We start from the raw sequence: 25,975 nt of genomic DNA on the forward strand, positions 1-25,975 counted from the left end.
TGTACAGTTGAGAAAACCAAGGCCTAGTAAAGGAAAGTGACTTGCCCAGAGTGGCAAAATTAGTACTTGAGTGTGAGCCTTCCTACTCTTTCTCACTTTGCCATACCAACATACATGGGTTTGGGGGAAATTTTAGAATGCCTTTAAGAAAAAAGATGAATATTATTACAAATGAAAGAAGCCAGTCTGAAAAGGCTACACACTGTATGATTCCATCTACATGACCTGGAAAAGACCAAACTATGGAGACACTAAAACAATCAGTTGTTGCCGGAACTCAGTGGGGAGGGAAGGATGAATGGGTAAAGCGTGGAGGATTTTTAGGTAAGTGAAGCTCTTCTATATAATGCTACAGTGGTAGATACATGACACCATACCTTTGTCAGAATCCACAAATTTACACCATGAGTGACCTTTAAGGTAAACTAGGGACTTTGGATGATGATGATGTGTCAGTGGAAAAGAAAAATATAGTACGTCTTAATTATATTTACTGCAATCCAGATTTTCTTTCTTTTTTGGTGAATTACTGACAGATAGTGTCAAACTTTTATATAAGGCTTTCTTCTCAGAACCTTTCTCAGCCCAAGAAGAAAACATTTATTACAAATCGATGCTTTTTTTAAAAAGGATTAACAGTGAAAGTTAAAAACGGGAAAGCCATTATTTTTACTGTGGTGTTATATTCCATTGCCTATTGACTTTTAAGAGAATGTAATTTATTAAAGAGGCATTTGGGACCTCTTTTAGCTGATTTTCTGATTTTTTTTTCATTCTTGTTACTTTGTTTTTACAGTAACCTCTTAATTATCTTGGGACAGGTAACTTATTTCTGAATTAGCTCATTCAGGATAGGGTAACTTTATAAATTATTAGGTAAGGAGTTAGGCAGTATTTTATTTTTTGGCCCATTCAGAACAAAATTATAATCTGAGTCCTCAGTCAAATCTCACTGACATGGGCGTGGAGAAGAGGAATATATAGCCTGAAGTGTTAATATGGGGATCTTTATATCCTCTGAAAATCTTTTTCTGTTCTCTGTTTTCACTACCGATATGTTTATGGGCATTCCTTCTAAGATATTTACTTATAAATGGAGCATGCAAGCAGGGATCAGCTTGACAGAAGAACTGCTTTTGCTGTTATATCTGAATCTTTAGGTAGATGGACAATGTATTCTAGAAGCTTTCCTTGCTATTCCCTGTTCTAGGCAATACTTTCTAAGACATAGCTTACTTCTGTTTCCTCTGAATATGTCATAAAGTCAGAGGCTTCATAAGATAGAGAATTCACCAATTTCTAATTTCTTCAAAGGTAGGAGACAAATCCTTCCACACAGATTTGTGGCAAGGCCTACTGTACATTTATTCATCTGACTTATTATCATTTTCTTGTTTTCTTAGGCTAGTGTGCCAAATCCAATTTCAGCTATAAAGCCCTGGATGTGTATAATTCACTGCCATGTGGAACATATCTGAGGTACATGTGCTGAGTTTTGAATGTGGCTGCCAAATACTGAGGGCAAACCTCTCCCAGTCATGATGGGTTTCCCACAGGGCTAGTGCTGTTAAAGAGTAAAGGATAAAGGTGTTTAACCCTTGATTGCTTGTCATAACTTCTATATACTTTAGAAGTGGACCAAAGTTGGGAATATGGGCTTCTACCTTAGTAGGACTATTCATGTCTGTTCCTCACAGGTATTACTTTCCTAAGGGTAAAGTAAAACATAAAAGCTATTGATGGTAGCTGCAGGATAATTGAGACACAAGAACAGTTCAGGACTTTTTTTTTTTTTTTTTGGTTCAGGACTTAAACTAGACATAGACATTTTTTTTAAAGATTATTTATTTATTTATTCATGAGACACGCACACACAGAGAATCAGAGATACAGGCAGAGGGAGAAGCAGGGTCCTCGCAGGGAGCCCGATGCGGGACTCAATCCATGGACCTGGGATCACGCCCTGAGCCAACGGCAGATGCTCAAGTGCTGAGCCACCCAGGTGTCCCTGGGCATAAACATTCTTACCAAAGAGCCAAAAAGCTCAATCTGAAGCCAGATCAGAGCTACACATGTAGATGGCATGCCCTGCACAAGGCCCACCTTTTCTAATTAGCACACAGGTATCTTCTGACACTAAACTGTGAATCCTTGAAACAGTGAATGCCAACCAAAGAGGATTTTTTTCTCTAATTATTTAAAAAAATACTTTGGATTAGCACAGGCTACTACATAGCTAAGGGGATGGTCCAGGCTGGCTTGACAGAAACAATAAAAAGTCCAGGGGCCAAGCCATAAATTTGGACAGCCAAGTTGCCAAAACCGTAAGAAAGGTATTTAAGAGAAACCCAAAGCCAAACAGTGAACAGTAGAAAATCTGGGGCTATTCTGGCTCTGTTCTCAACTTCAGAGAGCAAGTTGGGCATATTTCTGAAGCCAATGACTCATGAGCAGTTTTTGATTTGTTTACTTCCCAAACATGTGAGTGGATGGAAGGGGCAGGACATTGATGCAGAAGTTTTGTTCTGGGCAGGGAAGAAAACAGTAGGGTGCTGACTGGCTAGCTCCAGAGGATCTGTTCTCTATAACCTGTATCTGTATCCCCATCTTCCTCCTGAACCCTGTCTTGGCATCTCTAATTGACCTCCAACTCAGTCTGTCAAGTGTTGAACGTCACCATTTTCTCCTGTGTTAGTGAAGGGCACTCCAGTCAGCTCATCATTCAGACCAGAAACCTACACGTCACTCTAGTTTTATTCTTCTCTCTGAAACTCACAATCACTGTCACCAAATCCTATCTAGTCTACATTTCTAATGACATGTAAATTCATCCCCTTTGGATCCCTAATGCCACTGCTCTGGGTCAGGTATTTCTAACCTGGAGTGCTGCCTATTAGCTGGTCATTGGTGTCATATACCCCTCATCCGTTATCCAAAATGTAAACAGAGTGATCTTTTATGAAGTTAAATCTTATCATTTCTCTGTTTTATGGAAAATCCTTAAATATCATCACATTTTCTTTGGTATAAAATCAAATTTCTGGTCATGTTAGACAAAGCTGCTCATAGTTTAGCTATGCCAACTTCTGCAGTCTCTCTTCTCTTGTCTCCTCCACCTTTCACCTCAGGTTCTGTCCACATCAAACTGCTTTGGGATCCATCTCACACTCCTTGTGTTTGGATCAGTTGTTCCTTTAACTTGGAATTCCCTTTCTGTCTTCTTCACACTGATTCACTTTACTAGGTTCTAAAGACTCAGTCTGCAGGAAAGACCCTGTTTTTCTAGCATTTATCACATCAATATTATCTGTATATGTTTTTTGTTTTCCCCTTTATTAGACTTGAAGAAATTTGAAGTCCAGATTGTCACTTATCTCAATAACTTAAGTGCCTAGCATAGTAACTGTAAATACTGTGCATTCATAAAATGTTTCAGGATATAGTTGTTGCTTTTAGGGTCTCCTGTCTGCTCAGAGGTAATGGCCTGAATTACTACTCAGACGCATTTAGACTAATGTTGTGGTAGGGTTTTCATAATGGAGAGGAAGATGGATATACATTTACAGCATAAGAAGTAAATGGGTTCTAGGATGTCAAGAATGGAAGAGTTGTAGGGGAGAAAGACTTTCTATCTAGGAGAAATTCCTAGAATTTTTCCACCTAGGTCAGAGTTCTAGTTACTTCTCTTTTCTTTTTTTATCTGAGAGCACTAGAATTTGGGTAGCATGTTGTTCTTTCCATTGCTGCCTTCTTTGCTTTCAACTGTTACTTCTTTTATTCCTTGACTAATGAGAAATGAATAGTCCCAGCAAAGATGACTCTTCCCTCCACAGTTTTTCTAAGGCTTTTTATTGGAAATTATAAGAAAAAGATAATGAGCAAAGGGGGCTCCACATAATATCCTCCTATCAGTACTTTTTATTTTTCCTAAAAGAGTGTTGGAGGGAGATAAGACACAGATAAGTGGTGGTTCTCAAGTAATGTTTATCTATACTTTGAAGGCCACCTTATGTTAAGTGAGTTTCCTGGGAGCTAAGGAAGAATTAAGAAATAACTGGGGTCTAGGAGTTGAGATGGAATAAGGCACATGATCCTGTATCTTGGCTGGAAGAAAGGTAGCCATGGAAATGGGGGAGAGAAGAAGCCTTGAGTGGTGATGCTGGGGGTAGGTATCCTTCTTGTTACTTCTTCCTTGCTATTATTTCCAACATAACTTGGAATCCATAGTAGGGTTGTTCAGAGGATTTTTGTGTGGTCAAAGAGAAGAGAAGAATTTTTGAAACATCTCTTCGTAGCAGCAACTATAGGGAAGCAGAGTTACTTTGGCCACCAGGCTGAGGTGGTAATTCCCAGGGATTATCTGTATGTAAACAGTGGTCCAGCCCATGTAAAATAGAGACCATACATTATTTTTTTTTAAGTAGTATCCTAGAGAATAAAACACTGTTCTTTATATTGTGTTCCATGATTAAGTTCAGACTAACTATCCTAGAATAACGTTAGGTCCTTCCTTTGTCACCTGCAGATTTAGATAGTATTTACCAGGGCTAATATATACAGAGCCATGACTGTGTAAAACGATATCTGTTTCAGGAACTCAGCCCATTTGTACAGTTGAAAATATGCAGTCATAAGCCGCATTGTGGCTACTGCATTCTTGAAGCCCTGACTAGATGTATCTGTCCATAAAATAACCCCAGCTACCAACAAAACATGTTTTTTCTCTGAATTATTAAAAAGTATTTTAAACATGGGGTATCTAAAAAAGTCATGGCTTTCATTTTGGTTTATTTTATAGCCTTTATTGATTACACACATTTCCTCTATGGCTTGAATGGATAATAGCATTAACTGTTATAATAAATTCTCTACTCCTCAGACCTGTGTAGCACGCATGTAATGTGCCAAAGTTGTGTACTAGATGGTATCTGAAAATGATTTAATATCTATGGTGAGATGGCATTTAGAGAAATACATTTGCACGTAAAGCAGGGTGGATATTTCACAGTGATTTTAAAAGTAAATTGGACAAGTCAGTCAATAAATGTTTACTGATTGCCTACTCTGTGTAGAACTTTATAAAGATTACTCTCTTTTTTTAAAGATTTTATTTATTCATTCATGAGAGACACAGAGAGACAGACAGAGAGAGAGAGGAAGAGGCAGAGATATAAGCAGAGGGAGAAGCAGGCTCCTTTCAGGGAGCCTGATGTGGGACTTAATTCCGGGTCTCCAGGATCAGGCCCTGTGCCAAGGGCGGCATTAAACCACTGAGCCACCCGAGCTGCCCAAGATTACTCTTTTTATGTTGGGTTGCCTGAATGTAGGGCTTAGAAGTGTTGCTAATACATCATTTCCTACAAGAAGTTTGGAGAAATAATGATTTCCTAAATTTTCAAAGTCTCTCCATTGTTGATTTTCTGTGTTATGAACTTGGGACAGGAATTAAGAACATTTAAGCCATCAAGGATCATGTTTTCTGTGGCTTTTGGAGTTGGGCATGTGTTGTAATATTAAAGGACTGGTGGAAAACAGGATAGGTAGGATCTGATTAGGTGCTATAAATGGACTTGGTCCATAAACAACCTTAAAGACTTTAAATATCCAGTAAAGTCTTTATCAAGATATACAGAGCATTAGAAGTGACTGAATTTTAGTCATGATTGTCATTGTCCTGAAATACATGTTCTTTAAAAATGACACAAGAGTTCCTGGAGAGTGAGTGGCAGAGATGAGTTACTGAACTGTTCCAATGACCCCTGACTTACATAGTCTATCTTCCCCGCCCTCTTCAAAGACCTACCACCAAAAATGAAATGTTCTTCCCCACAGTTAAGATCACAGACCATAAACCCTTGTTCCATCCCACCCCTTAACTCCATGAAGTAGAAATGAAGTTTCCATAAAGCTTCCTACTTTCACATCATTTTACTAGAGGAAGTCCAAGAGGCGGTTCCACTACAAAAAGAGTGCAATGAACTTGCTACCCCAAAATGAAATGTCTTGAAAGACTTGACATGACTTTCTTAGCTGATAAAATGTTAATTTCTTGGTAGACTTAAGAAGTAGCCACATGTAGGCAGCTTTCTAATCCTTTGTTTTGAAATTAGATTTCTGTCCGTATTGTTGAGGAAGACAAGCAGTGAGTGGGCTGCTAATCACTGTGAATAGAGAGGCAATTTGAATAAATTCACAGTAATGTGTAAATGACTGAAAGCCCTTTAGCACTCTCAGGAATATTTACGTTGTTAAAAGATTCTTCCTTAACCCAAAATACATCTATGGTGGGGTTGGGTAATTCTGACAATGTAGCACAGTGAAATAAAAGGAAATCAGGCCATGCATAAGAAAGTGTTTCAGAGGCAGGGGCACAGAAGTCAGAAGACCAGCCCCTAAATACTTTGTTTTCCCACAAGTGCCTTTTCACTGCTTCTCTAAAAGGTTCAAGTATTTTTAAAGGGTCCAGGCAAAACTTCAGGCCAGAGCAAGAAAGCATGGCCAGGAGGGGGCAGTAGGTAGATCGGACATGGAGACAGGGTGGTAGGTGGTTCTTTAAATATTCTGATTATTTTAAATTAAGTTTGAATACATCAGAGATTAACAATGGTTTGTTGTAAATGTGTCTGTGCACGGATTGATTTGTCCATAAAAATATCAGAAGTGTAAAAAATAATGGTAAACCACAATAGAGAGTATAAGTTTTGCTGTTTATGTCAAGCACTTGGAAAATATTCAGCCCCATTGCTCCCTTGGGCTGGATTGATACTACCTATGAACTTCCTTCAAGAAAAATACAACCCGTTTCACCATCCATTTTTATTAACTCCACACTCTCAGAGGAACCTTTATGCACTCCCTTGAATAGCAAGACTAAATTTGTTTCACTCCATGTAGCACTGCCTTACTGGATGTAATTTTCTGGGAAGTCGGTTCTGCTTTCCAAGACCAGCAGGAATATCTGTGAATATTCTGCCCTTGCTTTGCTTACTTTGTTTTGTCTCCAAACATTATTTAAGGAATAAAAAAACATTTTTTTTTCTTTCTAATAACTTAAGGGACAGCATACTTGTTATGAGTGTCAGACTTATTCCTCAACATACACAATCTGAGAAACTCTTCTTTGGCTAAAATAGAGGTAATCAAAAAGAATTGCTAGCTCAATGGGGATGTTAGTGCCTGTGAGAAAAGAAAATAGATCAGGAGATTGGGCTTGGATCCTGGGGGGTGGGGTGGGAAGAGGCAGGGGACAGGGGGTGGCAGAGCTCAGATAAAGATCTAGGACATAAAGTTGAAAGCTCTAGGTCAATGTTGCCTATAGAAGGATAATGTGAGCCACATAGGTAATTTAAAATTTTCTGACAGCCACTTAAACAAAAAAAGTAAAAGGAACAGGTAAAATTAATTAATTTTAATAATCTATTGAAACCAGTATATCTAAAATGTTACCATTTTGACCTGTAATCAATACACAAAATTATCCATAAAATATGATTTTCTCTTTGGGAGGGTTCTAAGGTCTCAAAATCTACTGTGTATTTTTACTTAAAGCTTTCCTCCATTCAGACTAGCCACATTCCAGATGCTCAATAGCCATAGGCGGTCAGAGCAGTACTGAGTGATAAGCCAGGAGGAAAAACATGATGAAAAACCAAAGCCATTTATTTGTTTATTTACAAGTAAATTATTCTAAGTACATAAATTATCTTATAGAACCTAGTCAGAGAAAGCAATACAAAACAATGAGAGAAATTTAAGAGATTTGCCTAACTTTGGACAGTTATTCCCAAGAAATAGATTGATGAAGGGAAGATTTATGTGACTGGGGTACAACTTACTGAGTTAGGCTTTAGGAAGTTGGAAGGGGTTGCTACTTTGAATTAAAGGATAAACTTGGAGTGCATTCACAGATGATCTTGGTTTTCTTAAGGTAAGTAAGAAAAACAACTCTGCCCTGAGGGCAAGAGATGAAGAAAAGGTGAATTCCAAAGAAGATGACCCTAAAAACTCCATGAAGGTATTAATCTAAAGGGCAAAGAGACATCCTGAATCTGATATGCATAACATCCCTGAGTTTAAGTGAGCTCCCAAATCTCCTTTCTGCAATAAAGTAATTTTTATCTTTATGAAGTGCTTTGTTAATTGTGAAACTCATATGCATACATGGGTTATTATTACTGGCTAAAGAAAGAACTGTTCTGTGGAGATGAGCTACCAGGGAAAATTCTATCATGCCAGGAGCGCAATGTGGGACTCAATCCCAGGACTCCAGGATCACACCCTGGGCCAAAGGTGATACTAAACCGCTGAGCCACCTGGGCTGCCCTATTATTACTCATCTTTAGAGCCTTCAACTATTAGTCTCATTATATATTTAGGGTGAGGGCATGGACTGCTCAATAATTAGTTTTTTCTCTCTCAATATAGGCTTTTGGTGGCTTCATAAAAGTGAAAAATGGCTGTTCTTGGACACACAAAATAGAGATTAGCAGACAATTTAAACTTAAGATTTCCCAGTGGAACCATCACTACCAATAGGATCACACATCGACTCTCCTATACTCTGGAAGAAATGTTAAAATAAGGCCAAGATTTTTATGGTTCACACTTTCTACTGCCCAAAAGGCTTTCCTACCTTTCATTTCTCCCGTGTCAGCCACAGCAGCATTTTCCCAGTTATGTTCCTTTGGAGTACACAGACATATGGATGCTCCTAAAACCAGTCATGTGAGGGAGTTCTATGTTTTGCTGAAACAGTTGTATATTTGAGAAAAGTTACTTAGAAAATGGCTTTGGAAGACACAAACACATCTTACATCAGGTGACAACTGGAAATCAGTGTAGTCAAAATCTTTTATAAATAGCCTGTTCTGCAATACTAGTTGTAATTAAAATAATGACACTTTATTATTAGAGTATAGGGGTTTTCCTCACATAGGATCTCATATGAGCTTCACAATGACCTTGTCAGGGCATTTAAAAGATTCCACTTCTTTGATATAGGATCTGAAGCCCAGAACATCTAAATGACTTGACCAAAGTCACACAGCTGATATTTAACAGGACAAGCACTTTAGTGTTTGCTTTTATCCCACGGTTCCTTCTCCTTTACATCTTTATAAATTGCGTTTTCCAGGCCATGCAACCTGGAGGCCAGAATTGTAACCACACATTCATTTTAAAGCTGTTTCCATGCAAGTCCAACTCTACGATTCCTGCCAACCAGTTCCAGGAGTGTCAGGGTCTTTTTTTCCTCTAGGAATCCTAGAGAGAAGGAGGGTGGAGTATGAGAGAGGAGTGCACATATGTTTGAGACTTAGATTTGTTGGTTATATGGTGGCAGGCACTGTTTTTATTATTTTGTGATCCAATCTGGAATCCATGATGTGATTTATCACTGCCTATTTGATGAAGCAGCTGAACCCCTCCAAAGGTACTGAGGCTACCCAAGTGTTATCTCTGTCATTTGTCTGGTCTAGCGCCTGGCTATTCCTGGGTACAGCCCAGAGCTCCAGGAGCAAAGTCACCCCTTAGAGAGGAAGTGCCCTTTGTCCCACCCCTGGCTTCCATTGTTACAAATGCTGTTAAACATTGCCCTCAATAGAGTCTTTATGGAAACTACTCTTTTCATTTTTACTCCCTTTTTATTGTATTTCTCCCTGAGGGATCCACAGGGGCTGAGCCAGAGAAGTGTCCAGGTAGCATGTCCCACATTGCTCCCCAGTTGTTGCATTCTTCTAGCAGTGCCGCCGTTGAATTTGAACTCAGCTGTCCTGCCTTTGGATGAGTTATTTCTCTGAAAATCCTTAGATCTCTCCAGCCGATAGATTTTGCTGGTCTCCACTGCCCTTCCTTCCTTCTGGCTAGACATGTCATAGTTTGGGTTATCAAGCTAAGATCTCTATGTTCACAGTTGCTGGAACAATTTTTCCTAAAAACTCCATTTTCTCAGTTAACATTTGTGAACATGTATTGACTCAAAGCCAGATTTTTCTGCCTGAGTTTCAAGGTCTTTTACCAATTGTTCATTTTATATTATTATTTTTCAAGCTTCTCCCTCCATAGGATGTCAGAATTTGTTTGTATTGGGCATTTTCCATGTATATCAGTGAGGAAATGGCAAGCTATGGGTGACAAATTAGATACTGAGTTTTTGTTCTTAGGTATATTTCTAGATATTTTTTATTAGTGCTTAACATATTTTTCAAACTACATACATATTATCATCAGTCTTTTCCAAAAATTGTTGGCCGTGGACTAGTAGGGTCTTTCTTATTAATGAAGGAAACCACATTAATTAGTGCAGTATTGTGCTGGTTATTAAATAAACTAGACCTCAAGTTAAATCAAAGCTTTCTCAGGAGTTTAAAATCTGGGGGAGGTTATAGTAATTTAGATCTATTCTGTAAAAGGACATCCAGGATACTTATATAAACACATAATGTCTTAGCATAGCATAAAAAATCTAAACTGTGAGCATTAGTGCAAGTGGTTTGATGTGGCCTAGAATTTAAGAATGAGTCATGAGAATTGCCTATTCATAGAGGATATGGCCAGGTTAAAAAATAAATCAGCACTCATTTCCTTTTGGAGAGACTTCAAGAAGAAAATGAAATTTCCAACACTCTTTTGCTATGAGGAAGAAGAAAATGAGGTTAGTGGAGGCCAGTAAATCCCATAACTCTCCTCCAGATTTGAGACCAATTGAGAAAATACATACAGGTGTCAGAAAGAGATCAAAATGAGATCTCTACTGCTGATAAGGCTGGATTGTAGACAGTGCCTTGAACACCAAATTGCCTTCTTGTTCCCCCCTTACTTTTATCCTGCATGGAATTTACAAGTCCCAGGCAGATCAGCTGGATATTTCCAGACCTCTCTTTGGAAGAATTAGCAGACAGTTCTCAAAGGGGAGGTACAAGGAGAATGGACTGTGTTTGCCTAGTGACCCTGTCTCCTATTTTACCAATCTCATAAATCAAGAATAGCAAACTGTTTCTATAAAGGGCTAGATAGTAAATATTTTAAGCTTGGAGGCCATATGGTTTTTGTTTGAACTATTCAACTCTGCTGTTGCATGAGAGCAACACTGTAAACATATAAATAAATTAAGATGGCTGTTGTATTAGTTTTCTATGACTGCTGTAACAAAGTACCACAAGAATGGGGAGCTTAAACAACAAAAATGTATTACTTCTGGAGGCTAGCAGTCTGAGTCCAAGGTGTGGACAAGGTTGATTCCTTCCAAGGTGCTGTGATGGAGAATCTGCTCCATCCCTTGCTCCTAGTTTCTGGTGGTTTGGTGGCAATCTTGGCATTGTGTAATTTGTAGCAGTATCACCCTGCCTTCATCTTCACCTGACGTTCTCCCTGTTGTACACAGCTCTGTCCAAATGTCCCCTTTTTGTAAGCATACCAGTAATCTTGGACCACTGGGGCTCACTCTACTCCAACATAACTGGTATTAATCAGTTATATGTGCAATGACCCTTTTGCAGATTAAGGTCACATTTTGAAGTGTGGGGAATTATATGAATTCGGGGGAGATACAATTCAATTCATAATGTAGGCATGAAATGTTAAATTTCATATAAATGTCATGTGTCATAAAACATTCTTCTCATTTTTTCCAACCATGTGAAACATGTGGATGTGTGTAGGCTGTACAAAAATAGGCCCTGGGCTGTGGATTACCAGCCCCTGGGGTAAGTCCCTGGTCCTCCAGAGGGAAGAACTAAATGAGGGAAGGAAAGAGGGATTACAAGTATTCCTACCCTCCTAACCCTCCAGGGGCATGAGTGAGAGTTCCCTGCCTTCTGTGGAAATATGAGGGTATTTACATAGGCCAAAGGACTCTGACTAGTTGGGAGGCAGATTATATTCCAGGCAGAAAAGGGAGACATTAGGGAGGTTGATAGAATGGGAAAAACAAAGGGGAAAAAAAAAACCCAGGAAGATTAAAGAAATTAGAAAACCTAAAGAAGGATTTGTATAAGTACAACACAGTCTTTATTTTAGAGCATTTAAAAAACACAGTAGGTCCTATAAAGAATGTATCAACATGGTCAGAGTAATTCAGAAGAAGGAAGAATTGATCCACGAGCAGGGAACCTGGAGAGAAAGATCATGCAAAAGTCTGATTGAAGTGTTACAGGAACTCAACTAAGGCTATAGCTGTGGAATGATAACAAGTATTAAATTAAAAAAGCATCTTTCTTTGTTCTAGGGACTCTATCTCTTCTCTAAGACTCAGTAATGAAAGCTCTTTGCTATATATGTTCTTACACTACTTATTACTCTGCATCTTGGAAGAAATGCAAGACTTTGATTTTTGTGATAAAACTTTGCTCACCTGATGGGGGTTTTGTGCACACAGATATCTTTTTAGTCAGCAATCTGCTTTAGGTACTTAATTTCCTTAATTGATCTTAATCTTTAGTTTCTAGTGGTTTTCTGAGTAACTTTTATTATGAGCTTTTATGAGTCAACAGATGATCATGGGGAGTGGTCTTAAGGGACACGTTACTCTCATCTGCTTTTCACCAAGAATACTGATACACAAGCAGATTTATAAAATCTGCTCATATATCAGGCCACATGACCAAGAACAGATCATGTGTACTTCATTATTTTAATCTTCCATCCAGAATTGCCTTCACAGATTTATAATTTAACAAGGGCCTTTGAGCTTTAATTAAGGGTCAGTTTTTTTCTATAATAGCCATAAAAAAGATATTTCTGCATCTCTTATGAAGCTTCTGTTAAAGACTCTCAATTATATTATTCAGTGCTAGTGTATGGAGAGCTAGGTAATAAATTATTTCTGGGTTTTAGTGCTAGAAATAAGATAATTTCTCTCTGATGAACTATGTCCTTTAATTAAGATAACCATGCTACAGAACTTCTCAATACTCCTCTTGCTTTGCCTTTTTAGAAGCTCAGAGACAAATTTTTTGTATTTGATTCTAGAAGAGAAACTCAACCAAGGATTGTCAGTTCAACTCTCTCCTAAACTTTATGATTTGGATCTTTTTATTTTTAACTTGCTTTAGTGGTTTTATTACATAGTGCCTTTTATGGCAATATTTGAATGTGAATAGGATATATATAATAAATGATTGGCTCTCATTACTTTGTCCAGTGGATTTTCCCCCTAGAACAGATTTTTGTGACCTTAATTACCTTCTAATGCTACCTCAGGTTCTAATTTTTTTTTTTTCCACCACAGATTCCTTCATGACTTCTGTCCTGATATATTTGTTAAAATATATATATATATCCTGAACTCCAGAAATTCACTGTTTTTTTTTAAAGAAAGTATTGTTTTAGATGCATATTCAATGATTTCTTTTAAAAAAATTAAATTAAATAAAAATCGCTTTATTTGGTTGTGCTCATTAAGATTCTGTTCTTTGAAAAGGCGAAAGGTTAACTCTAATTTACAAAAAGGTATCTATTGATTCAAATAATTTGGAAAGCTAGAACTTATCTGTCTAGCTTTAGGTATGGCTAGATCCAGGAGCTCAAAAGAAGACTCTTTCACTCATCATTCTGCTTTACTAAATTAGCTTTTGGCTCCATTATCGGGAGCCATATTAGGCTCTCCCCACAATGTAGCAAAAAATGACTAGCAACATTTCTGGGTTTACACTGTATTAGCAACTGGCATTCCTAAGGAAGAAATACAAATGTCTAGTTTTCAACAGCTCCAACAAAAGGCCAAGGGACAGCTTTTGTTGGCCTGGCTTTGATTATGTGACTATACCTGGACTTAATCACTGTGGCTGAAGAAATAAAGTACTTAACTGGCCAGAGTCCTGGGATATGCCTGTTCCTAGAACCTAGGAGATGGGATTGGCCCCACCCAAACCACTTGGACTCAGAATGGGGAAGAGATAGTTCCCAAAGAGATTTTGGGCTGAACAAAACACAGGTTAACTACATCTTGCATTACATTTGCATTCCTTGGCTGCCCAGCATCCATAGGTACCTTCCTTCCCACTTTTAAATTCCCCAAAGGGCCCTGGTTAATATAATGCAAATATACCTATAAAAAGAAAGTTGCCTCTACCTCCACTCTAAAGGGAAATAGCTCATATGTAGGCTCATCCAGTTACTGTTTTCAACTTTAATTCCAGAATCTCTAAGTTATATTTTTCTTGGTTGTGTCTAAACTAGCTTCTCATGTTTAGGCAACTTCTGGCTAAATGTTATATTTAATACTACTAGTTAACAGTGGCAGAGAGAAAACACTTGCTGCAACAAAACTTCTATTTGGCAAAGGGAGAGAAGGGTGATCACTAAATAATGATCTCAGTTTCATAGCAATTATCTCAGGCTGGACAAAGAGTACAAGGACTCTCTGAGCTAGCAGTGGAGGGGGTTCTTTGTTTAAAAATCTGGCTGGCCTCTCACTGTTTTCTGGGAGGAACTCCCTTTCCATTGTCCTACATGGCAGGTTAACATTGGGGAGGCTTTCATCCTAACAGCTATAAATATTTCAGTTCCTCCTGGCTGTTGGTGCAGGTTTGGTGCCTGTAAACTGTCTTGTAATTTGGGCATTCTCAGGTCTATTTGGTGAGCTTTGGCATTTCTCTGGCAATGCCACTGGGTTTCTTGCTAGGACTGGTGGGCTGTTTATTTCTTGACTATTTTCTGGATTGACTCCTGTGGCCCACCACTCTGGTTCCAGCCTTCATTGCTTCTTCCTCTGAGCAGTCTGCCTTTATGCTCTGCCGCTGCCCCAAGCCATCTGGATCTCAGACTGGGAGACAATGAGCTAACATCCTGCAGATCCTAATCCTCATAGTGGTAGGAGTCCTGGGGAGAACTTCTCTAGAGGAGTTGTAGTAGTTTTCTGTTAGTCAGAGAATGTAGTGTTTGGAAATGATCCTCTGGCACCCTGGCTCACCAGGGTCTCAATCTGTTTTCCCATTGTGTTTTTCACTTGCACTAACTTCAGCAAGGGGCAGAGATTTATATATCTGCCATCCCAAAAGACACATGGCTATCTGCTATTGACCATTTTAGAGTGCCATGCACAGGCAGAAAGGATGACTCTTAGTAAGGACTGAATCCCTTTTCCTCTCTGCTTCCAGACCTGCCTGATTAGGCTGCAGGCCATCCTTTTCTTTGAAGGCTAAAAGAAGTAGCCAACACCGTCCAAGATTCTGACACTTTTTTCCTGATCCTCTGAAACTCTATCCTTGATTATTTATGTGATATGAGTTCTATGATACATTAGGCACCTTTTAATTGATGCTTTACTATCAAATAATAGCTTTTGCCCTTTCCCTAGCCTGGAATGGGTGAATTTTCAACCGTAGCTCAGCCAGTATCACATTTTAAAGTCTGTTATTTTAACATTCTACTTCCAGGTAGCAAATTCTGTATTAGGATTTATTTTGGATTTGATAGAGATCCAGCTTATAAAAGTTGCAATAGAAGGAATTTTTTGGCTTTTGTAACCAGAAAGGCCAGAGATGAAGTTGTCTTCAAACATGTTGGTTATAGAAGTTTAATGTCATCAGGACACATTTGTTGTCTCTACTACCCGTGTTGGCTACATTCTAATAGTTTCCCTACTTTTTAGGAAAGATAGCCATCCACCCACAGTTCTAAGCTTTTATCATTCTAGAGCTAGCAACAGAGCCAAAATTGTAAATGCAGAGATACCTTTTGTTGGCCTGAGTCACCTGCCCATTCTTTAGGGAGATGTAGTACTCTGACAGATAAAGTTGTTGATGTCCTCTTTTTTAATTAATTAATTTTTATTTTTATTTTTTTATTGGAGTTCAGTTTGCCAACATATAGCATAACACCCATGTTGATGTCCTCTTGATCTAGGAACAGGATCAGCCACCTGGACTGAGAATAGCAGGTGGGAGGTTTTCCTGAAGAGATGCTGTCAGAAGCTTATATCCCCTATATTGATTAATTCACCTTAAAGAAAAAGAAGGCAAATACTGAACAGAATTCAGTCTTGGTTATATACCATCATATAACTAATTGTTGAACACATTTCTATAGCACAGTGGTTCTTAAGTATCTGTCTCAGACCCCATCATTCTTTCTTAAAAATTACTGAGCACTCCAAAGAGCTTCTTGTTTGTGTGGGTTTCAACTACTGATATTTATTTACTGTATTAGAAATGAAAAAAATGTATATTAGAAATTAGAACAGAAACTTAAAATTATTTTTCATAAATTCATTTAAAAATAATAATAAGCCCATTACATGTTAACATAATTAGAATATTTTAATGAAACATTACTATATATTCACCAAAAAAGAAACTTAGTGAGAAGAGTTTTAAATTTATTTTATACTAGCTGTTTTGCTACTTTTTTTTTTTAAAGATTTTTTTAAAATTTTTATTTATTTATGATAGTTACACAGAGAGAGAGAAGGAGAGAGAGAGAGAGAGGCAGAGACACAGGCAGAGGGAGAAGCAGGCTCCATGCACCGGGAGCCCGACGTGGGACTCGATCCCGGGTCTCCAGGATCACGCCCTGGGCCAAAGGCAGGCGCTAAACCGCTGCGCCAACCAGGGATCCCTGTTTTGCTACTTTTTAAAAAATATTTTTGCAAATCTCTTTTATGGCTGACCTAATAGAAGATGGCTGGAGTTTTATATCTGCTTCTGCTTCAGTTTATTGCTATGTTGTTCTGGTGGGAATCTATGGAAAAAATCTAGCTTAACATGGTTATGTGGTTGGAAAAGGATGAGTATTTTAATAGCCTATTTTTAAAAATTTATTTATTCATGAGAGACACAGAGAGAGGCAGAGACATGGGCAGAGAGAGAAGCAGACTCCCTTTGGGGAGCCCATTGCAGAACTCAGTCCCATGACCCCAGGATCATGCCCTGAGCCAAAGGCAGATGCTGAACCACTGAGCCACCCTGGCATCCCTTAATAGACTATTTAGATAGTTGTGTATATACTTCTTTTATATTATACCAAAACCCAACAAGTGGTTATTTCTTGACATATAGAATCAGAAATCCTATCAATGAGCTTTTCATATTCTGTTACATTAAAATCAATTGGACATATTTGGACTTTGAATGTATCTTTTACCCATGCATGATTTTATAACATCATGCTTTGGTTATTTGGTTTATGCAGATCTTCCAAATGCTCACACGTTTCATTATAGCTTCAAAAAGTCACATTCATTTACACTACACAATTCTCAGTAAAGTATTTTAAGTATTTGAAAGCCATTAAGCTCATAGTGGTGGATAAAAGTTTTCCAAAATTCTATTCTCTCTTAAAAGCTTGAATTTTATCATTGGCAACAAATATTGTCACTTTTCCTTTAAATGGTCAAATAGCTGGTCTGAGTAAGTATAGCCTGTCAGTTGTTCATTCAAGTAAAAATGAACCTTCATGGGAAAAACTTCTGTTTCAGTTTGTAACTCAATCACATGCTTTTCCTCAAGCCAGCCATCATACTTTCCTATGCAATGAAAGTGCTTTGTGCTTACTTCCTGTGTTGTCACACAGAATATTTAAAAGCTGTGTATTCAGGGTTGAGATTTAATAAAATAATTTTTACTGCTTCATCAAGGATATTCTTAAGTCAAATTTGTTCCTTGTTTTCCCAGTGCTAGTGCATAGCATTGTACAATGACTACAGGTGTAGACTACAGATGCTAAGGCACCACAGTTTTACTTCTGTTGTTTTTCCACTATTAATAAAAATACCAAAAGAGTGAAAGAGGTGAATAATAGTATTATAAAGAAACAAATTTTGGCTTCTTGAATATCCTGGAAGTTCTCAGGTACTCCCTGGGATCTACAGGCCACACAGCTGTAGCTATTCCTGTAAGAGTTGAAAGAAAGATATTTATTGAGATCCATCATAAAAGGACCCATGAGCGGTGTTGGGGAAACTGAACAGCAATATGCAGAAGAATGAAACTGGACCAATTTCTTACACTGTCCATTAAAACAAATTCAAGATGGATGAAAGGTCTAAATGTGGGACAGGAAAGTATCAAAATCCTAGAGGATAACATAGGAGAAACCTCTCTGACCTCAGCCTTACCAACTTCTTACCAGACACATCACTGAAAGCAAGGAAAACAAAAGGAAAAATGAACTATTGGGACTTCATCGAGATAAAAAGTTTCTGCACAGCGAAGGAAACAACAAAACTAAAAGGAAATCTATGGAATGGGAGAAGATATTTGCAAATGACATATCTGATAAAAGGTTAGTATCCAAAATCTATAAAGAACTGATCAAACTAAATACTCAAAAAACAATCCAGTTAAGAAATGGGCAGAAGATATGAATAGACAACTTTTCCAAAGAAGACATCCAGATGGCTAACAGACACATGAAAAGATACTCAACATTATTCATAATCAAGGAAATACAAATCAAAGCTATGATGAGATACCACTTCACACCTGTCAGAATGGCTAAAATTAACAACACAAGGAACAACAGGTGTTGGTGAGAATGTGGAGAAAGAGAAATCCTCTTGCACCATTGATGGGAAAGCAAACTGGTGCAACCACTCTGGAGAATGGTTTGGAGACTCCTCAGAGTTAAAAATAGAGCTATCCTACAATTTCAAGCAATTTCACTAGTAGGTATCTACCTAAAGTATTCAAAAATACATATTTGAAGGGGTACATGCATTCCTATGTTTATAGCAGCATTATCAACAATAGCCAAACAATGGAGAGAACCCCTATGTCCATCAACTGATAAATGGATAAAGGAGAAATGGTGTGTGTGTGTATTTATATATTTATATTTATATAATGGAATATTACAGAGCCATCAAAAGAAATTTTGCCATTTGCAACAATGAGGATGGAGCTAGAGTATATTATGCTAAGGGTATATTATGAAAGTATATTATGCTAAGCTGAGAAAGACAAATACTGTATTATCTCACTTATATGTGGGATTTAAGAAAGAAAACAGATGAACATATGGGAAGGGTGAAAAGCAAAAAAGGAGAGAGAGAAACAAGCCATAAGAGAATTTTAATGATAGAGAACAAACTGAGGGTTGATGGAGGGAAGTGGTGGGGGGGGGGTGGGCTAAATGGGTGATAGATATTAAAGAGAGCATTTGTGATGAGCACTGGGTATTGTATGTAAGTGATGAATCACTGAATTCTACTCCAGAAACCAATGTTGCACTGTATGTTAAGTAAGTAAAATTAAACAAAAAGAAAAAAAGAAAAGAAAAATAAAAGGGACCCACGAGCATGAGTTGCTGTTTTGTCTTGTCTCTTGATTTTTATCTGTCATTTTTGTCATTGTGACAGTACATGTCAAACTAGATTTGAAATACTCTGTTTTGAAGTTCTTTCGAGAATTGAGAAAAAATCAGCTTAATAGAAGTATTAAGTCAGAAAATATTGACCCTTGACACATTTGTTTGCCAAATTTAAAAATAGCTTTACTTTCATTTAAAATGTTTTGTTGCTTAAAAATAATTTTAAGGGTAATATTAATGTTTTCATAATATTTTTATATCTATGCAAAACCATAAACACTTATTCTGATTTATAATATTTAATTTTGTCCTGCTATATGTGACACTTTAATTTTGTGAAATGATTGTCTTAATTTAAAAACACTTGTAAGAAAAAAAACACTTGTGAGTTAATTCTGTATGAATTTTTATTAACCTATTTAATTACATATTGAATTATCCCAACTTGTATTTCTTTATTCCTAAACCATACCATTTACCAACTAATTAATGATTAGATTTTGAACCTTCCTCAGCCTCAGTTTCCTCATTCAAAGAAAAGTGAGGACATTTTGGATAAATGATATCATATCATAGATGTGAAACTTACTGCTCTACTTGCTACATAGATGGCAATTCAATTTTCATTTCCTTCTTTTTCATCCATTTACTTTCCCAGTCCATACTTGTAAGAGCAACAAGCATTGATTGTAGATTCATATAGTCAGGAGAGGAGTTTTAGTCTTCCTCCATTCAGTTTAACTAAAGTCCCTAGCTGCCATGGACTGTATGTGGAGAGCAGGCTTTCTTTGGGGCAGACCATGTTGCAGGATATAACAGAAGGATTGTCACATCCACATGCAGGGCTTTTCTAGCAATATCTCCAATAGAATAACTTCTGCCATTCTCCTGATATAATTTATTTTTTAGGAGAATTATGAAAAATTTGGAAGGGATTAGGACAGGTAAAAAAGGAAGTATGGTGTCATGGGATTTTTTTTGTAGTTGTCCTTATTTTTTCAAGTTCTTTTTTTAACAGCATACAATTTTTTCCTAGTAGTTAATACTGTTTTCCTTAAATGGCACGCTTCCTATTATTATGACATCCATATTGAAACATTATTTGAATCCTGGAAACAAGTTTATCTTCATCATACAAATTTAATAAGAGAAAATCAGTATCTCCATATCATGAAGTTAGAAACTAGAAACTAGAATTATGCTTAGAATGTTCTACGTCACTGCTTAGCTTCATAAATGATGCTCTCCTCATGGTAGACTCCCAATTGTACTTCGTTCTACTTTATTAATATTTGGCAGTCATTGAGTCCTTTTACTGCTAAATACATAAACAAAATGTTAGAAAAAGTTATCACAGTCTGAGACAGAAAGGATTTCATCAAGCATTCAATTGATTATGTGTGAAAAAATAACAAGCCCAAGAGTACGTAGAATGGATTTATTTAACCGCAAGCAAAATTTTTCATTGATCATCTCTAAAATACTCTGTTCAGGTGCTGTCAAGGCTAGTAATTAAAAAGGAACATAACTAAGTGATATGAGTTAGATACAGGATAGAAAACACTTCATACATGTGACTGTACAGAACTTTGGGAAATTGTCCATTTCATTTCCCTTCTTGGATGGTTTTCTAATTCTTAGCTTTATTTTGATTCTTTTAAAAATTGCATAGGTAAATTTAATGTTTAATAATTTATATTAGAGTGGCCTGATATTTGGTCTGAACAGATGCCTGGCCAAGGTTTCAGGAAGCCTGGCTCTTGTCCTTTCTTTCACTCTAAAAATTGGTAAAATCATTCAATTCACTTAACTTTTCTCAGCCTTACTTCTGTCACCCATAAGAATAACAGTTTTGGATTAAATAAGTTTTGAGGTTCATTCATCTGCTAGGATTTGAATTGCAATGCACTCAAATTAGTTTAGTTGTGATAGGGAGAATTCAAGACTATTTCAAAGTTTCTCTTTCAATTAATTAATATTTCTTAACCATTGTATATGAAAACATGAAGAAGGTACAATGATCTTATGTGTATTATTTAGATTCCTTTAATAAAAGCATTTAGACTCATTCAATCTTACTGGTTATTTTTAATACCTAAAGCCAGTCTTATCTTTTTCTCATTATAATAGTAGAGATCCTACTACCTTATCTCTTGACTATCATAAAAATGCAAATATTTTTAAATGTTGGATTTATTATACACAACAATATTCTGAAATAAAGGGACTCCAAGAATTCCTACAATAAAGTGATTAGAGGAATTTGAATTTTAATCTATTTAACTCCAACTGTATCATTTCCATTATAACCCTTTTATCAACATTGGGATAGTACTTCACTCCTAAGTACAAACTTAGCAGAGGATAGTTTCAAATTCCTTAAAGTATATCAGCTGCTATGGTATTCTTATAAATACTTTATGTTGGCTTAAGGCTTGAGAATAAATGGGTTAGTTTTCTCCGTTTGCAAAGAAATAGATGCTTTTAAAATTTTAGTTCACATATATGGAAGTACCAGTGGCATTCTAGTTACTTTTACTGAAACTGGTCTTTTGATACCACAGCTCTTTTTTATTGGACACTATTTCAGTGACTTACATTATACTAGTAAAAAGTGATTGTCATTGATGCATATGGTTAAAAGACTCTTTGTTTCATATTACAGAGCCTTGAATATCTGATTTTTAAACTCCTGTGGTACTAAAGTTACATGGTAGAACCACAGTAACAACCACGTATCCTCCAAATCATTTATCATTTCAGAATTTCAAGGGTTATACATTCCAAGAAGCCCTCACACATTTAACTCCATCTTCACCAAACCCAATCCTCTCCATGGTGAATGGGACTCATGGGCCTATGAGGAGACATAACAGTATTCAGCATACTTGTCACTTGTGGATGTGGCACAATGATAATTAGCATGAGAGAGAAATAGACTGATGGTGGTTTTTATAACAGATAATACAGAAAATAAATAAATCAGCTAATTTGGCCACCAAGTGAACTTGGAAAGTTTTCATATTGAAGAGACATGGTAAATAAATAGATCAATGTGAAGATAGATGGGAGGAATGACTTAGTATTTTAGCTGTGATTTAGTACTGCAAACTAGTATTCCCACTTGTTTACTAAATAGTTTTACGATCTTGGAAAATCCTTCTCACTTCTTTATCAAGATGGAGATTGCCCAAGGTATTAATAAAACCCAAGCTCAGACTGTGGTGGAGGGTGAGGTACTCATTGTCACAATGATAGCTGCAACTCTCTTGGCTGATAGTGAAAATAAAATGCAGGCTGAGTATTGTCTTATAGACAGACTTCAAGACAACTGCCATTATTCACAGAATATACTGCACATTTATTTAGTCTTCATGGAAAGGAAATAAGACTGCATGTTTTTGGTTATGTCTGGGCATCCAGCACATAACATCAGCAACATACATTTGAGCCTAAACTAAAGTAAGTAGCACACTAGATCAGTTTTCCTAGGACAGAAATTAGATTAATAATTTTGGAAATTTAAAGGTATCAGAATGATGGGACTCATCTGAAGTAGTTCTAATTAAGCTAACATATTTTTTATAGTTCTCAAAACTTATAAGGAAAGCCAAGGTCTATTTTTCTTGGCATAAAAGGGTAACCGCAAAGGAAGTCTGGTGTGAAAATAAGCCCAAACAGATTTCTCTTAGAAAACATCTGTTTCTTATATATCTGGGGTTTAATTGAGAAAAATGACACTTGTAGGTTAATAACAACAAAGTAGACTAGATTATCACGTAACCAAAATTTATCCTGAAATGAGGCTATGGAGTTAAAAAAATCAAAGATACAGTAGAATTTGAAATGTGCCAATTGATATTGAAACAAAATGGTTCACATGCCTTCTTTATTTGAAAACAATCAATACATAGAAGCTGTATTATCTTCAGGAGGCAGCATTATGAAATTTAAAAGCATTCTTCTGTATGTACCGCTGTCCTAGGTATTGCACAGAGAGTGAACAAACATGGGAGCTCTTTGGCTGCTTAATACTTAAAACCTTATTATATGTGCCTGAGCATACAGGTGATGCAGACAAAGTAATTAATATGACACAAGTGTATGATGTGAATAAATGCTTGAATAATAATATTCATATCATGTATAAGAAGAAAGGAGGGCAGCCCGGGTGGCTTGGTAGTTTGGCGCTGCCTTCGGCCCGGGGCATGATCCTGGGGCCCCAGGATTGAGTCCCTTCCTGCATGGAAGCCTGCTTCTTCTTCTGCCTGTGTCTCTGCCTCTCTCTCTCTCTTTCTTATGAATAAATGAATAAATCTTAAAAAAAAAAAAGAAGAAAGGAAATTATATAATCAAGTAGGTTGATGTGTTAGGGAGAGATTTAGATATTAAAAACATTAAAAATGAAACCAAAAGGAAGTTTCTACCATGAAGATATTTTAGGAACTGACCAATTATTCTAAATAACTTAATAAAATAATAATAATTATTATTGTAATATTAGTAGGAATTACAAGCCTTATTTTGGAGGGAAGTGTATTTACTATGGTATTTTAATTTCTTATGTTAAAACTTGCTTCAAAGACATTTATCCAGGATGCCTGGGTGGATCCCTGGTTAAGTATCAGCTCTTGGCTCAGGCTCAGGGCGTGATCCTGGAGTCCTGGGATGGAGTCCCAGCATCGGGCTCCCTACATGGAGCCTGTTTCTCCCTCTGCCTGTCTCTACCTTTCTCTGTGTCTCTCATGAATACATAAATAAAATCTTTAAAAAAAAAAAAAAAGACAATCCTTGTCTGAAATAAATGATAAAACATATTAAATGTAGAAAGATAGTTAGCCCAAGATGAAAATTGATTTAAACCATCCATTATAGGAGAAGGGTAGAAGACCAGGAATAATGCAAAACAATTCAAGACCATAACCTCCTACTGGCTTTACTCAAAGGTAATGTATACACAGCAAGGATTTCTGTCCTGTTTAGAAGATGAGGAAACTGAGGCACAGATATTTAAATATTTTACTCAAAACTGTAAGAAAGGAAGTGTAATCCACATAAAGAAAGTGTTGAAGTTTTTCAGTCTTTTATCTTTAGGCCATGCTGCCCTTATACATGTGTATCATTTATTGTTGAGGGCTTCTTAAATAGTATTGTATATAGAGGAGCTCATATTATTTGATAGCATTTCCATAACAATTCTCTAATGTAAAACAGAAGTGCTTTCTTACAAAGTTTTAAGTGATATCAAAGAAAACCTGATGTGATGGAATTCTGAATGTTTTTTTTTTTAATGTTTTTTTTAAATGGCTGGTACAATTACAAGGGTGGATTAAATTGGGAAATAAGCCTTTATTCTCACATGTTTTGTACTCTCTGAACAGTTTTTATGGTCTACACAGGCTAAACTAGAAATATCTGGCATAGCTACACACGGAAGGCAAACTCTCAGTGAGGTCCAGAACTAAAGGAAGTGTAGGCAGGAAATAGAGAGTCACTGAGTCATGTCATGGGAATGTATGGCTAGTGAGCTTTGATAACATTTAGCTAAACCACACTGTTGATTTTGGAAGATTTGTCGTGGGAACCCTAAGTAGAGTCCTTACCCTTTTGGGGTGCATTTATTTTTAAGTTTCCTACTGTGTTTAAGTGGTTTAGGCTAGTTCTTTCTTTTTCTGGTGTGGCAGCAAAGAAAACCTTGAAATGGCAACCTCTATAGAGTATGACACATAAGCTCTCTGTTTGGCAGTTGTCCTAAGCGGCCAACTAGTTACCCTTAATTTGCTAACTATAAGGGAAAAAATCCCAAGTCTTCCATTTCAATCAAAAAGCTATTTTGCTGAAGCCTCCATTCAATTTTACTGGGATTACAATTCTATCAGCCAATCTTCTTGACCACTGTTCTATCTTCAGCCCTCTTCTCCCTGGTAGTAGACAGTGACCCGATGGAATGTGTCAAAAACTAAACTGAAAAAGTGAGTGCAGAGTCCAGGGGGAAGTATAGCAAGGGAAACTTAAACTCTAATGATTCTCTTTATAAGCCCTTTTTATGTCTTCTGACACTTACCTCCATCAGGGCTGTCACTACTGAAGTTCCTGGGCTCCTTGCACTTCTTTCTATTCTAGTGTCCATGTTGCCATTAGACCCTGAATTTCCAAGTATAAGTTCATTCATTCAATATATCAAATATGTATGGGAGGCATACTAAATGCCAGGTACTGTTCTGGGGCTAGAGAGTCAACAGTAAAAAAACAAACAAACAAACAAACAAACAAAAAACTCTACCCTCCTTGTACTTATGCTAGTGAGGTAAGAAAATAATAAAGTCAAGTAAAATGTATGCTGAATGGCAATGAGTGCACTGGGGGAAATAAAGAAAAAAATCAAGAAAGGAAGATAGAGAGTAGTGTGGATAGTTTGCAGTTTTGGATCAAATGTTTTTGGTTAATGTTACACTGAAAAGGTAGCATTTGAGTCAATATGGGAAGGAAGTGTCTGCAGTGTTTCTAACACTAAGGACTTAGCATTCTTGAAAGAATTGTAGCTTTCTGTCCCAGATGTAAAGGAATCTTTGAAGTGAGCAGTTAATCCTGGTAGTCTGATATTCTGATGAACATAGCATCCCCAAAGTAGTTTTGTCTTTTTGGGTTTACTGCTGTCTGCTGAGGAACCTATACCAATTCATTCAGGGTCTCAGGGGCAGGCCGTCCATGTGGCACCAACCAGATAACT

The 25,975-nt window shown here is 37.0% G+C and overlaps 1 protein-coding gene across 13 annotated transcripts in view; it reads left to right on the forward strand.

The window, feature by feature from the left end:
* The window catches only part of STARD13 (StAR related lipid transfer domain containing 13), a 511,253-nt gene that overhangs the window by 136,199 nt on the left and 349,079 nt on the right, over positions 1 to 25,975 (forward strand). The window contains exon 2 of one of the 13 annotated variants that reach the window (XM_035718357.2): positions 1,404 to 1,479. The exons of the other annotated variants lie outside the window; for them this stretch is intronic. Within the exon in view, the coding sequence (XP_035574250.2) occupies positions 1,462 to 1,479 (18 nt within the window). The 5' untranslated portion in view covers positions 1,404 to 1,461. The remainder of the gene's footprint in view (positions 1 to 1,403; positions 1,480 to 25,975) is intronic. 13 annotated transcript variants of the gene reach the window in all.

This window comes from Canis lupus, chromosome 25 (genome assembly GCF_003254725.2).
Source record: "Canis lupus dingo isolate Sandy chromosome 25, ASM325472v2, whole genome shotgun sequence".
Classification (NCBI taxonomy): domain Eukaryota; kingdom Metazoa; phylum Chordata; class Mammalia; order Carnivora; family Canidae; genus Canis; species Canis lupus.